This window comes from Nerophis lumbriciformis, linkage group LG11 (assembly GCF_033978685.3).
Source record: "Nerophis lumbriciformis linkage group LG11, RoL_Nlum_v2.1, whole genome shotgun sequence".
NCBI classification, from domain to species: domain Eukaryota; kingdom Metazoa; phylum Chordata; class Actinopteri; order Syngnathiformes; family Syngnathidae; genus Nerophis; species Nerophis lumbriciformis.
The window spans coordinates 47,157,791-47,172,872 of NC_084558.2; the positions used below are offsets into that span (position 1 = coordinate 47,157,791).

The following is a 15,082-nucleotide window of genomic DNA, read 5'->3' on the forward strand; positions in this document are numbered from 1 at the left end:
TGTTAAACATGCTTGTATTATCTTTAAACACCTTTAAGTTGTTAACAATATTAACTATATGTATTAAACATTCTTGTATTATCGTTAAACACCTTTCATTTTTTAACAATATTAACTATGTGTTAAACATGCTTGTATTATCATTAAACACCTTTAACTTGTTAACAATATTAACTATATTTATTAAACATACTTGTATTATCATTAAACACCTTTAATTTTTTAACAATATTAACTATATGTGTTAAACATGCTTGCATTATCATTAAACACCTTTAACTTGTTAACAAAAACATATATTTCATAAATAAGTAAATATAAATTATATATATGAATGAGGTAGATCCCCACGACTTGATCAATTGAAAAGTAGCTCGCCTGCAAAAAAAGTGTGAGCACCCCTGATCTAAATCCATGATTTTTTGGTTTAAACATACTAAATTAGCTCATAAGCTAGCATAAAGTGTTAGCATGCTAATATAAGAGACATTAACATCCTTTCAAGATGGCGTCAAATATTAAAATCCATGATTTTTATGCTGACACAATCAAAATTAGTTAAATGAGTTAAAAAGTAGAGGTAATAGCTTTTTTGCCAATATCCGATATTCCGATATTGTCCAACTCTTAATTACCGATACCGAAATCAACCGATACCAATATATACAGTTGTGGAATTAACACATTATTACGCCTACCGCCCGAATGCAGCTGAGATAGGCTCCAGCGACCCCCCCAGCGACCCCCTGTCACCCCAAAAGGGACAAGCGGTAGAAAATGGATGGATGGATATGCCAAATTTTGTTGTGATGCCCTGCTGGATGCATTAAACAATGTAACAAGGTTTTCCAAAATAAAAGAACAACTTCAACTCAAGTTATGGAAAAAAGTGCCAACATGGCACTGCCATATTTATTATTTAAGTCACAAAGTGCATTATTTTTTTTAACATGCCTGGAAGAGTTAGTGCTGCAAGGGGTTCTGTGTATTTGTTCTGTTGTGTTACGGTGCGGATGTTCTCCCGAAATGTGTTTGTCATTCTTCTTTGGTGTGGGTTCACAGTGTGGCGCATATTTGTAACAGTGTTAAAGTTGTTTATACGGCCACCCTCAGTGTGACCTGTATGGCTGTTGACCAAGTATGCAATTGCATTCGCTTGTGAGTGTGTCTAAAGCCGTAGATATTATGTGACTGGGCCGGCATGCAAAGGCAGTGCCTTCAAGGTTTATTGGCACTCTGTACTTCTTCCTACGTCCGTGTACACAGCGGCGTTTTAAAAAGTCATACATTTTACGTTTTGAAACTGATACCGGTAATTTCCGATTTTACATTTTAAAGCATTTATCGGCCGATAATATCAGCAGTCCAATATTATCGGACATCCCTATTAAAAAGCTAGCATAAAACGTAAGCATGCTAAAACAAGAGACATTAGCATACTTCCAAGACGGCGCCAAGTATCCACGCCGTGATTTTTTAGGGATTTCAAATGAGTTAAAAAGCAAGCATAAACATAAGCATGCTAAAATAAAAGATGTAAAAATACTTCTAAGATGGCGTCAAGCATCAACATCTTAATTTTTAGGGTTTACAACCATAGACATCTAAGTAGACGCAGCATCAAGCGCTACTGCCTACTGGCGCTGACGAGACGCGGGGCCGCCATCTTGGAGTGGTGATCCGCTCCACTCAGTGCAATTCATTTGTCAGGAGCAATGAACTGTCAGCGCATTTAATTCATTTTACCTCACTGAATACCACTGATTTAAATAAATAGCTCGGTTCGTAGAGCGGCCGTGCCAGCAACTTGAGGGTTGCAGGTTCAATCCCCGCTTCCGCCATCCTAGTCACTGCCGTTGTGTCCTTGGGCAAGACACTTTACCCACCTGCTCCCAGTGCCACCCACACTGGTTTAAATGCAACTTAGATATTGGGTTTCACTATGTAAAGCGCTTTGAGTCACTTGAGAAAAAGCGCTATATACGGTAAATGTAAATCACTTCACTTCACTTCACATTTTAACATGTCATACGTGTAGCTATGATAAAGGACACGTTTTGGCGTGTTTTATTATTCATAGTTTGCTTAACAGTAATAGAATATTCTTATATGCTATAAGTGACCAGACGTCCGAGATCAAAACTGGGAATATAATCCCAGAGGAGGGGGAAAAAAACGGTCAGCTATTTTTAAATTGAAGAAACAATATGATTAGGTTATATACACATGTGTATATCCTACATAAACAATGTATGAATACATTAGATATCTATTAGAGATGCGCGGATAGGCAATTACTTCATCCGCAACCGCATCACAAAAGTCGTCAACCATCCGCATCCACCCGAACTAACATTTAATCAAAACCGCACCCGCCCGCTGTTATATATCTAATATAGACGATGCAAGGCATTAGTGAGGTTATAAAGCTTTTGCCTGTTAAAGAAAGGAGACTGATCCAATGTAGCAGAGACATTCAATGCGTGCCACGCTGTCACGGCCCAGACGCACACCAGTGCGCAATCATCTGGGAGCCGCGCTGAGCGCACCTCCATCAGCGCGCTCGCGCCACTCAAACTGCTGCAGGCAGCTGCGTTCTATCTTGTTTTAACATCTTGTGGCACTCTTCTGGGATCACGGCGGACGGAACTGCTCATGCTCAGGGTGTTTGTGGAGGTTCGGGGTTTTGCACAAATGTGATGCACCATGTTAGATGTCCCGGTTTTGTGACTGTCGTAGACATAAACAGCGTCGCAGCTCTTGCAAATCACGTAGCCAGCATTACTATCATCCTGATTTACAACCTCATAAAAACGAGTCCACGCTGAACTTTTCTGGCCTTTTTTTCCCCTGGTCCTTAGTATTCCCTTTTTTAGTTTGTCGCGTACCACGTTTGCTGCCGGCGTTGCCATCTCTTTTTTTTTTCTTCTTCTGTTGTGGCATATGCTGCAGGTGCCTGCTCGTTCGTGGGTAACAACATTTAACTACCGTATTTTCCGCACTATAAGGCGCACCGGATTATTAGCCGCACCTTCAATGAATGGCATATTTCATAACTTTGTCCACCAATAAGCCGCCCCGGACTATAAGCCGCGCCTACGCTGCGCTAAAGGGAATGTCAAAAAAACAGTCAGATAGGTCAGTCAAACTTTAATAATATATTGAAAACCAGCGTTCTAACAACTCTGTCCCAAAATGTACGCAAATGTGCAATCACAAACATAGTAAAATTCAAAATAGTGTAGAGCAATAGCAACATAATGTTGCTCGAACGTTAATGTCACAACACACAAAATAAACATAGTGCTCACTTTCTGAAGTTATTCTTCATTCGTAAATCCTTCGAATTCTTCGTCTTCGGTGTCCGAATTGAAAAGTTGGGCAAATGTGGGATCCAAAATGGCCGGTTCCGTCTCGTCGAAGTCATCGGAGTCAGTGTCGCTGTTGTTGTCCAGTAGTTCTGTGAATCCTGCCTTCCGGAAAGCTCGGACCACAGTTGTGACCGAAATATCTGCCCAGGCATTTACGATCCACTGGCAAATGTTGGCGTATGTCGTCCGGCGCTGTCTGCCTGTCTTAGTGAAGGTGTGTTCGCCTTCGGTCATCCATTGTTCCCACGCCGTTCGCAGTCGTGATTTGAATGCCCTGTTGACACCAATATCCAGCGGTTGGAGTTCTTTGGTTAATCCACCCGGAATGACGGCAAGTGTTGTATTTGTGTGCTTCACTTGTTTTTTGACACCATCTGTGATGTGGGCGCGCATAGAGTCGTATATCAACATGGACGGAGCTGTGTGAAAAAAGCCACCCGGCCTCTTCGCGTAAACTTCCCTTAACCACTCGCTCATCTTTTCTTCATCCATCCATCCCTTCGAGTTAGCTTTTATGATGACGCCGGCTGGAAAGGTCTCTTTTGGCAAGGTCTTCCTTTTGAATATCACCATGGGAGGAAGTTTCTGGCCATTAGCATGGCAAGCTAGAACCACAGTGAAGGACGACTTCTCATTCCCTGTGGTGCGAATATTCACCGTACGTGCTCCCGTTATATCAACAGTGCGGTTCACAGGAATATCAAAAGTCAGTGGAACCTCGTCCATGTTGATAATGTGCTCTGGCCGGATCTTTTTTTCAGCTATCTTGTTTTTACAATATGCACGGAAAGTAGCCAGCTTTTCTTTAAAGTCGTTAGGCAGTTGCTGTGAAATAGTGGTCCTTGTGCGGATGGAGAGATTGCGTCTTTTCATGAACCGGAAACACCAAGAAGCACCACCTTTAAAATCATCCAGGTGAAGTTCGCTTGCTAGCGTTGTTGCCTTCATTCGAATAGTGATGGTGCTGACACTTCTGCTTGCTGCTCTCTGCTCAACAACCCACTGTTCGAGTTTGTCCTCCAACAGTTGCCATCTTGCTTTGTTCCCTCGGAAACTCTGTTTTGTCTTCTTTACCTGGCGCAGGTCATCTTCTTGCTTCCTCCACCTACGCACCATTGATTCATTTATGTTATATTCTCTTGCTGCTGCTCTATTTCCGTGTTCTTCGGCATGACTTATTGCCTTAAGTTTAAATTCTACGTTATACGCGTGTCGCTTAGTAGGAGCCATTTTGTAGTCTGGTCTTTACAGATGTAAACACACAAAGGAAATGAAACGAAAATCCGCGCGCTTCTTCTTCTTCCGGGGGCGGGTGGTAGCTTACAGTAGAAGAAGAAGCGCTTCCTGTTCTATGGGGGCGGGTGCTTACCTTGGCGGTTGCTTGCGTAGAAGAAGAAGCGCTTCCTGTTCTACCGGGAAAAAAGATGGCGGCTGTTTACCTAAGTTGCGAGATCGAAACTTTATGAAAATGAATCTTAATATTAATCCATATATAAAGCGCACCGGGTTAAAAGCCGCACTGTCAGCTTTTGAGTAAATTTGTGGTTTTTAGGTGCGGCTAATGGTGCGGAAAATACGGTATGTATATATATTTCCGAATTGGTTTAACTGCCACCCGCCTGAATCTATTTAAAATCTAATTTTTTTTTATTTCAACCGCCCGACCCGACCCGCGGATAAAATCTAAATTTTTTTTATTTCAACCGCCCGACCCGCGGATAATCCGCGGACTCCGCGGTTGTGTCCGCAAACCGCGCATCTCTAATATCTATATATCTTAGTGACCTATAGACATAAAGTTTATAGGTTCCTAAAATATATATTGCTGCTCACAACAAAATTAGGCATAATAATGTGTTAATTCCACGACTGTATATATCGGTATCGGAATCGGTAATTAAGAGTTGGACAATATCGCATATCGGCAAAAAAGCCATTATCGGACATCTCTAATTGAAATGCACTGTTATCAGGCGTAAACATACATCAGCTAAATCCTTTTATTTTGAAAAGTATCGAAACACATGTCGGTGCCGATAGCAAAAACCACCGGTATCGGCGCTCCTCACCTGCACGCCATGGAGTTCGTGACTGAGGTGTTCCAGCAGCATCTCCACGCAGCTGTGGTAACGGTGTCTCATGAAGATGCGGTACTTGTCCTCTGCACTGTGTGGACCTGAGGACACGTTTGAGGTTTGGGGTCGTGGAGATCATGGAAATGTCTACAAAAGTGTCACTTACCTTTCAGCGCCTCTTCTTCTTCTGGTAATTTGCCTATGTACAGCCGTCTGGTCTCCAGCAGCTGACAAAACAAATGACCGCAGGCATCGACGGCCTTGATGACGTCTTGCTCTTCTTCGGACTGCGAGACATAAAACAATTAGACGGTGCGATAGAAGAGATCAAATTTGGTATTTTTTGTAAACGACTGTAACATAGAAATGTTTGTCTATTTCTGTGTGAATGTGAGTAGAGATGTCCGATAATATCGGACAGCCGATATTATCGGCCGATAAATGCTTTAAAATGTGATATCGGAAATTATCGGTATCGGTTTCAAAAAGTAAAATGTATGACTTTTTAAAACGCTGCTGTACGGAGTGGTACATGGACGTAGGGAGAAGTACAGAGCGCCAATAAACCTTAAAGGCACTGCCTTTGCGTGCCGGCCCAATTAGGGCTGGGCGATATGGCCTTTTTTTAATATCGCGATATTTTAAGGCCATATCGCGATATATATGTGGATATTTTGCCTTAGCCTTGAATGAACACTTGATGCATATAATCACAACAGTATGATGATTCTATGTGTCTACATTAAAACATTCTTCTTCATACTGCATTGATATATGCTACTTTTAAACTTTCATGCAGAGAAGGAAATCACAACTAAAAAAAAAATCACTATTTTTTTCTTACGGTGTTGATCTGGAAATGTTTGCCTCGGCATTTTGATGGTGTGGACGTGTGGCACCGAACGGAGATGTTGACGTGCAGAGTACGTAAATATTGTTTTTAATATTGTTGTGCAGCACTTTGGAAACATTTTTGTTGTTTAAATGTGCTATATAAATAAAGTGGATTGGATTGGAGTGAGCACTCTTCATTCACTAGCAGGGGACTTTTCAAATGATGCTAAATATTAGCAGTAATGCTACTTTTTATAGCAACGCTTTTGCCCCACACTTGACAAATTACGGTTGTCTGTTCGACATATTCCCACTTGAAGCCAAACCACCGCCAGAAGATGGAACCCCTGCTGTTTTTTGGGGAGAAATTAATTCTTCCTTCATTTGTTAACAGATTCGCACCTTCTTTCTCTCGTATTACCACTAGCATCACAGCTAACTTTAGCCATGCTGCTACCTCTACGCTTCGCGAGGGCGTATACGTATGTGACGTATGACGTGACAGTATGTGACGTATGTAGAAGCTGCGCTTGCTGTCTGTGAGAAGGAGAGACAAGAAAGAGCGAGTAGAGCATGCAGTTTAATGACAGCAGCTAAAAGCAACTGCGTGAGAACGCATACTCGAATATCACGATATAGTCATTTTCTATATCGCACAGAGACAAACCCGCGGTATATCGTGCATATCGATATATCGCCTAGTCCTAGGCCCAATCACATAATATCTACGGCTTATCATACACACAAGTGAATGCAATTCATACTTGGTCAACAGCCATACAGGTCACACTGAGGGTGGCCGTATAAACAACTTTAACACTGTTACAAATATGCGCCACACTGTGTACCCACACCAAACAAGAATGACAAACACGTTTCAGGAGAACATCCACACCGTAACACAACATAAACACAACAGAACAAATACCCAGAACCCCTTGCAGCACTAACTCTTCCGGGACGCTACAATATACACCCCCCGCCTCAACCCCGCCCACCAAACTCTTGTTTTGAGGCATGTTAAAAAAAATAATGCCCTTTGTGAATTCAATAATAAATATGGCAGTGCCATGTTGGCATTTTGTTCCATAACTTGAGTTGATTTAGTTTGGAAAACCTTGTTACATTGTTTAATGCATCCAGCGGGGCATCACAACAAAATTAGGCATAATAATGTGTTAATTCCACAACTGTATATATCGGTATCGGTTTATATCGGAATCGGTAATTAAGAGTTGGACAATATCGGAATATCGGCAAAAAAAGCCATTATCGGACATCTCTAAATGTGAGTGTGAATGTTGTCTGTCTGTCTGCGTTGGCCCTGGGATGAGATGGCGACTTGTCCAGGGTGTACCCCGCCTTCCGCCTGAATGCAGCTGAGATAGGCTCAAGCAGCCCCCGCCACCCCAAAAGGGACAAGCGGTAGAAAATGGATGGATAGGGATGTTGATTTATGAAAGTAAGGCCTATATTTTCTAATTGGCTTAATAGTTAGGGCTGGGCGATATACTCGATATATCGGGGGGTTTTCTCTGTGCGATATAGAAAATGACAATATCGTGATATTTGATACTCTCCTTCTCACAGAGACTTAAAACAAGCGCACCTTCTCGCACACGTCACGCGTGCAACGTCACACGCTCCCGCGGAGCAGACAGGTAGCGACATGGTAACGTTAGCTGTGATGCTAACGGTGCGGTGCGGGTAGTACGGTAATACGAGAGAGAGAAGGTGTGAATCTGTTAAAGGGGAACATTATCACCAGACCTATGTAAGCGTCAATATATACCTTGATGTTGCAGAAAAAAAGACCATATATCTTTTTAACCGATTTCCGAACTCTAAATGGGTGAATTTTGGCGAATTAAACGCCTTTCTATTATTCGCTCTCGGAGCGATGACGTCACAACGTGGCGTCACATCGGGAAGCAATCCGCCATTTTCTCACTTTCGTCGGTGTGTTGTCGGAGGGTGTAACAACACGAACAGGGACGGATTCAAGTTGCACCAATGGCCCAAAGATGCGAAAGTGGCAAGACATTGGACGAAATGTGTTCAAAATACGAGGTTGTGGGGAAAGCCGACGAAATGGTCAGTCGTGTGGATATCCTGCGACACTCTAAAGCAGATGCATTTCCAACTTCCCTGGCCTGCTGACATCAACTCCAAAACTGGACAGATCAGCTTTCGGGAAAAGAGAGCGGATGAGGGTATGTCTACAGAATATATTAATTGATGACAACTTTATTCATTACTCGCGGTTTTACGTAAATTATTATACATAAACTGTGTTTACCAATAATGTAGCTTAAAAACATTTATTTTTTTCAATCATTCGAGTACATTCGGGTAGTCTTGTGTAATGCAGTATTTTGTGTCTATTTAGGTATGGTTAACTTGAGTGCTGAAATCGTGGAAAAATGTATGTTCTTAGCGCGCCTAAAATGGGCTGTCTGCACTCTCAAAGTGCATGTTGTTGCCAAATGTATTTCATATGCTGTAAACCTAGTTCATAGTTGTTAGTTTCCTTTAATGCCAAACAAACACATACCAATCGTTGGTTAGAAGGCGATCGCCGAATTCGTCCTCGCTTTCTCCCGTGTCGCTGGCTGTCGTGTCGTTTTCGTCGGTTTCGCTTGCATACGGTTCAAACCAATATGGCTCAATAGCTTCAGTTTCTTCTTCAATTTCGTTTTCGCTACCTGCCTCCACACTACAACCATACGTTTCAATACATGCGTAATTTGTTGAATCGCTTAAGCCGCTGAAATCCGAGTCTGAATCCGAGCTAATGTCACTATATCTTGCTGTTCTATCCGCCATGTTTGTTTGTATTGGCATCACTGTGTGACGTCACAGGAAAATGGACGGGTGTATATAACGATGGTTAAAATCAGGCACTTTGAAGCTTTTTTTAGGGATATTGCGTGATGGGTAAAATTTTGAAAAAAACTCCGAAAAATAAAATAAGCCACTGGGAACTGATTTTTAATGGTTTTAACCCTTCTGAAATTGTGATAATGTTCCCCTTTAACAAATGAAGAATTAATTCCTAAGAAAAACAGCAAGGGGTGCATCGTCCGGCGGTGGTTCGGCTTCAAGCGGGAAGATGTTTTACAATTATGCGGTAAAACCGTTGCTACAAAAAGTAGCAGCTCTACTAATTTGTAGCATCATTTGAAAAGTCACCAGATAGAGAATAAGGAGTGCTTGAAACTCCGCATGTCAACATCTCAGTTCGGTGCCACACCAACAAAATGCCGAAGCAACTATTTCCACATCAACACCGTATGAAAAAAATAGTCAACAACACCGCAGGAACCTACCACATAGCGAAGGACGTACACTATTTGATTTCCTATTATGCAGCTCATTTTTATTTAGACAGTTATTGAAATATCTTGTGTGACATCATGCACAAAAGTGCACTTTATTTGTTTTAAACTATTGTAGCGTTCTGTACAAAAAGTGCACTTTAATTTAGTGTTGTTTTGATATGTCATCTTAGTGACATCATGCACAAAAGTGCACTAACAGCTTGTTTTTAAAATGTCTGACAATTTTGCACTTTCTGTTTTGGAAATGACATGAATGTTTGTGCCACTGCTTAATAACTGTTTAATAAATACACTTTTAGTTGTGATTTCCCTCTCTGCATGAAAGTTTAAAAGTAGCATATATTAATGCAGTATGAAGAAGAATGTTTTAATGTAGACACATAGAATCGTCATACTGCTGTGATTATATGCATCAAGTTAGGGCTGGGCGATATATCGATATACTGGATATATCGCGGGTTTGTCTCTGTGCGATATAGAAAATGACTATATCGTGGTATTGGAGTATACGTTCTCACACAGTTGGTTTTAGCTGCTGGCATTACACTACATGCTCTTCTCACTCTTTCTAGTCTCTCCTTCTCACAGACAGACAAGCGCACATTCTTACATACGTCACATACTGTCACGACATATACGTATACGCCCTTGCGCAGCAGAGAGGTAGCAGCAAGGCTAAAGTTAGCTGTGGTGCGAGTGGTAATACGAGAGAAAGAAGGTGCGAATCTGGTAACAAATGAAGGAAGAATTAATTCCCAAGAAAAACAGCACGGGGTCCATCGTCTGGCGGTGGTTTGGCTTCAAGCGGGAATATGTCGAACAGACAACCGTAAATTGTCAAGTGTGGGGCGAAAGCGTTTCTACAAAAAGTAGCATTACTGCTAATATGTAGCATCATTTGAAAAGTCACCCGCTAGAGCAGGGGTGCTCATTACGTCGATCGCGAGCTACCGGTCGATCGTGGAGGGTGTGTCAGTCGATCACCAGCCAGGCATTAAAAAAATTGTCCTAAAAATGAGCGATCATAAATCTTCACTATGACGTCACTTTCGTCACTTGATTGACATTCACGGCACCCGAGGGTCTTCTGAGATGACGTTGGCTGCTGCCAGCTCATTAAAATTACCGACTGGAAGGTGAGAAACACTTTATTTCAACAGACTCTGGCGCCGTACCTGTCGTCAAAACTACAAAGACCGACTGCACAGTTGCACAATAAAAGCTCTGCTTCATCCTGCCTGCCTGCCTGCGCTAACAAAATAAGAGTCTCAGAAAGCTGGCGTGCACAAGCTAGCAAGCTACGGAATTTGCCGACAATGTATTTCTTGTAAAGTGTATAAAAAGGAGTACGGAAGCTGAACAAATAAGATGCCAAAAACCAACCACTTTCATGTGGTATTGGACAGAAAGGAGGACTTTTTTTCTCCTCCATTCGAAAATGCGGACATTATCCGCACCACTGTCCAATCAATGCAAGTCATCAGCATCAGGTAATACACCAACTTTTATTCTTGTCTTCATGAAAGAAAGGAATCTATATGTGTTAAACATGCTTGTATTATCTTTAAACACCTTTAACTTGTTAACCATATTAACTATATGTGTTAAACATGCTTGTGTTATCTTTAAACACCTTTTAAGTTGTTAACAATATTAACTATATGTATTAAACATTCTTATATTATCATTAAACACCTTTAACTTGTTAACAATATTAACTATATGGGTTAAACATGCTTGCATTATCTTTAAACACCTTTAACTTGTTAACAATATTAACTATATGTATTAAACATACTTGTATTATAATTAAACACCTTTAATTTTTTAACAATATTAACTATATGTGTTAAATATGCTTGCATTATCTTTAAACACCTTTAACTTGTTAACAATATTAACTATATGTATTAAACATACTTGTATTATCATTAAACACCTTTAATTTTTTAACAATATTAACTATATGTGTTAAACAAGCTTGCATTATCATTAAACACCTTTAACTTGTTAACAAAAATATCCATCCATCCATCCATTTTCTACCGCTTATTCCCTTTGGGGTCGCGGGGGGCGCTGGAGCCTATCTCAGCTACAATCGGGCGGAAGGCGGGGTACACCCTGGACAAGTCGCCACCTCATCGCAGGGCCAACACAGATAGACAGACAACATTCACACTCACATCCACACACTAGGGCCAATTTAGTGTTGCCAATCAACTTATCCCCAGGTGCATGTCTTTGGAGGTGGGAGGAAGCCGGAGTACCCGGGAGTACCCGGTCTATAATTACATTTAAATGGCATTGCATAGATGTAAAATTAAATGCTATTTCACATGATTTGACCAGTAGCAGTTACACTCATCTGAACAGGTCAGCCACCTGTTTAAAGCCCGATCACAGTTGAAATCTTGAAATTATATGGTCTTTTTTCTGCAACATCAAGGTATATAATGACGCTTACATAGGTCTGGTGATAATGTTCCCCTTTAACAGATTCACACCTTCTCTCTCTCGTATTACCACCCGCACCGTTAGCATCACAGCTAACGTTACCATGTCGCTACCTGTCTGCTCCGCGGGAGCTGTGACGTTGCATGCGTGACGTGTGTGAGAAGGTGCACTTGTTTTAAGTCTCTGTGAGAAGGAGAGTATCAAATATCACGATATAGCAAAGTAACAAAAACATATATTTCATAAATAAGTAAATATAAATTCTATATATGAATGAGGTAGATCCCCACGACTTGATCAATTGAAAAGTAGCTCGCCTGCAGAAAAAGTGTGAGCACCTCTGCGCTAGAGAATGAAGAGTGCTTACTCCGCATGTCAACATCTCCGTTCGGTGCAAACATTTCCAGATCAAAAAAATCAACAAAAGGAGATAATGTCGTGGAATACGCCCGACTTAAACATGTTGAAAAACGTATTCAGGTGTTACCATTTAGTGGTCAATTGTATGGAATATGTACTGTACTGTGCAATCTACTAATAAAAGTTTCAATCAATCAAAAAGTCCGCAGTAACCTACCACATAGCGAAGGATGAACACTATTTGATTTCCTATTATGTAGCTCCTTTTTATTTGACACTAATTGAAATATCTTGTGTGACATCATGTTTTAAACTATTGTAGTGGCGTTCTGTACAAAAAGTGCACGTTAATTTAGTGTTGTTTTGATATGTCATCTTAGTGACATCATGCACAAAAGTGCACTCATAGCTTGTTTTTAAAATGTCTCTGACAATCTTGCACTTTCTGTTTTGGAAATGACATGAATGTTTGTGCCACTGCTTAATAACTGTTTTAATAAATACACTTTTGCTAAATTGACTTAGTTGTGATTTCCCTCTCTGCATGAAAGTTTAAAAGTAGCATATATTAATGCAGTATGAAGGAGAATGTTTTAATGTAGACACATAGAATCATCATACTGCTGTGATTATATGCATCAAGTGTTCATTCAAGGCTAAATATCGCGATAAGTATTGTGTATCGTGACATGGCCTAAAAATATCGAGGTATTATTAAAAGGCCATATCGTCCAGCCCTACTTAATGGGTTACATTTATCAATCAAATCTTGGAGAATGATTAAGAGTACAAAAGCCCTTAAATTGATATATTTGTTAAAAAAAACAACATTTAAAGTGATTTAGGTAGTCCTGGTTGTCTTTTTTTTTTTTTTTTCATATTTTTTAGTATTATTACTCACTGTATTTGCTTTCTTTCCTTGATGTTGAAAGTGCCTTGTATTTTGTGTGAATTATGAATGTATGTTTGTTGCTCAATAAAAAAAAATTAAAAATAAAATAAAATAAAAAATAGACGGTGCTAGTGGAAGCGCCGTTATAAGTGCCATTTAATTACCTGGAGGAACTCGAATATGTCGAAAACGTCATTGGCGTTTTTTCTGCTCTCGAGTATTCCCTCGACTTTGCTGTTTAGGTCAATTTTCGTCGTTTTCAGACTTGGTTGTGATGAGTTAGCGAGCTTCACGTTGCGCTTCTTGCCGGGCGCCATGTTTCAACTTCTTTTTCCGGTTTGTCGGACTTCCTGTCTGCAGGCGGAGCGTTACTGCCACCCTCAGGCCGTTCTTGGCACTGTCTAATACGTCTACCGTTGATATATACATAGGTGTGATGCAATAGAAAAATGTACATTTATTTTGGGAGGAAGACAAGGCATACTGGTGATGTGCGGGTCGATACCGCCGATACCAGATCTTTATGCACTAAAAATCAATACTCAAATCAAAATATCGGTACCTTACCTTAGTTCAGGGGTGTCCAAACATACATTGTTGGTATATTGTGTATATATATTCAGAATCAGAATCAGAATAGTTTTTATTGTCATTGTTTGAGAACGGGTTCACAAGTATCCCACACTTCCCTTTTGTAAAGTAAATCTGTACAGCAGATATAGATCATCTACATCAGGGGTCCCCAAACTTTTTGACTCGGGGGCCGCATTGGGTTAACACAATTAGGGCCAGGCTGTGTATATATATATATATATATATATATATATATATATATATATATAATACAGTGTTTCCCACAGAACAGGCATCTATTTGTGGTGGTGTGGTCGAGGGGCGGGGGGTGGCGGCGGCAGCAGCGATGACCAAGAAGAACGCAGATTTGGAATATAATTACAACACTTTATGTACATATTTATATACAGATTTGAACAATTAGTTATTCACTGAAATATATTTATTAATTGTGGTTCTTACAAAAAATATATTTTATAAAATATAAAAGCTAAAATGTCTCTTAAAGCTCTGCCCCTTTAATTAGCGAATACTAAATAATTTAACTTTAGCCTACTACTACAACCATATTATTTACCAGCAACATGAAGTGAAACAGAGGCAGAGGTGTCCTGCCACAGTCAGTCAACCTCCTCCTCCTCCTCCTGCTGCTGCTGAACAGGTCGCACCTGTGGTCCGGACTGTAGGCCTACTCAGTGGCCTAGTGGTTAGAGTGTCCGTCCTGAGATCGGTAGGTTGGGAGTTCAAATCCCGGCCGAGTCATACCAAAGACTATAAAAATGGGACCCATTACCTCCCTGCTTGGCACTCAGCATCAAGGGTTGGAATTGGGGGTTAAATCACCAAAATGATTCCCGGGCGCAGCCACCGCTGCTGCCCACTGCTCCCCTCACCTCCCAGGGGGTGATCAAGGGTGATGGGTTAAATGCAGAGAATAATTTCGCCACACCTAGTGTGTGTGTGACAATCATTGGTACTTTAACTTTAAGTTTAACTTTTAACTTTACCTCCTCTCCAAGTCGAGCCCTTTTCGGCCGTTGAAAATATTTTTCTATACTCATCTGTGTGAAGGAGTGAACATCCAACATTAGAATTTATTACTAACGAGCAGAAGCGCTCTATGTACAGTGCCGTCTAACCTTAAGCGGCAGCAGCTCAACACATGCAGGGTTCAACGTTAAG

The 15,082-nt window shown here is 40.8% G+C and overlaps 1 protein-coding gene across 2 annotated transcripts in view; it reads right to left on the reverse strand.

Annotated features, from left to right (window-relative positions):
- Positions 1 to 13,700, reverse strand: part of noc4l (nucleolar complex associated 4 homolog) — a 40,950-nt gene extending 27,250 nt beyond the window's left edge. For both annotated transcript variants that reach the window (XM_061966474.2, XM_061966473.2), the window contains exons 1-3: positions 13,492 to 13,700; positions 5,613 to 5,733; positions 5,441 to 5,547 (exon numbers count right to left, since the gene is read on the reverse strand). In XM_061966474.2, the coding sequence (XP_061822458.1) occupies positions 5,441 to 5,547; positions 5,613 to 5,733; positions 13,492 to 13,644 (381 nt within the window). In that variant the 5' untranslated portion in view covers positions 13,645 to 13,700. The remainder of the gene's footprint in view (positions 1 to 5,440; positions 5,548 to 5,612; positions 5,734 to 13,491) is intronic.
- Positions 13,701 to 15,082: the final 1,382 nt, after the last annotated feature.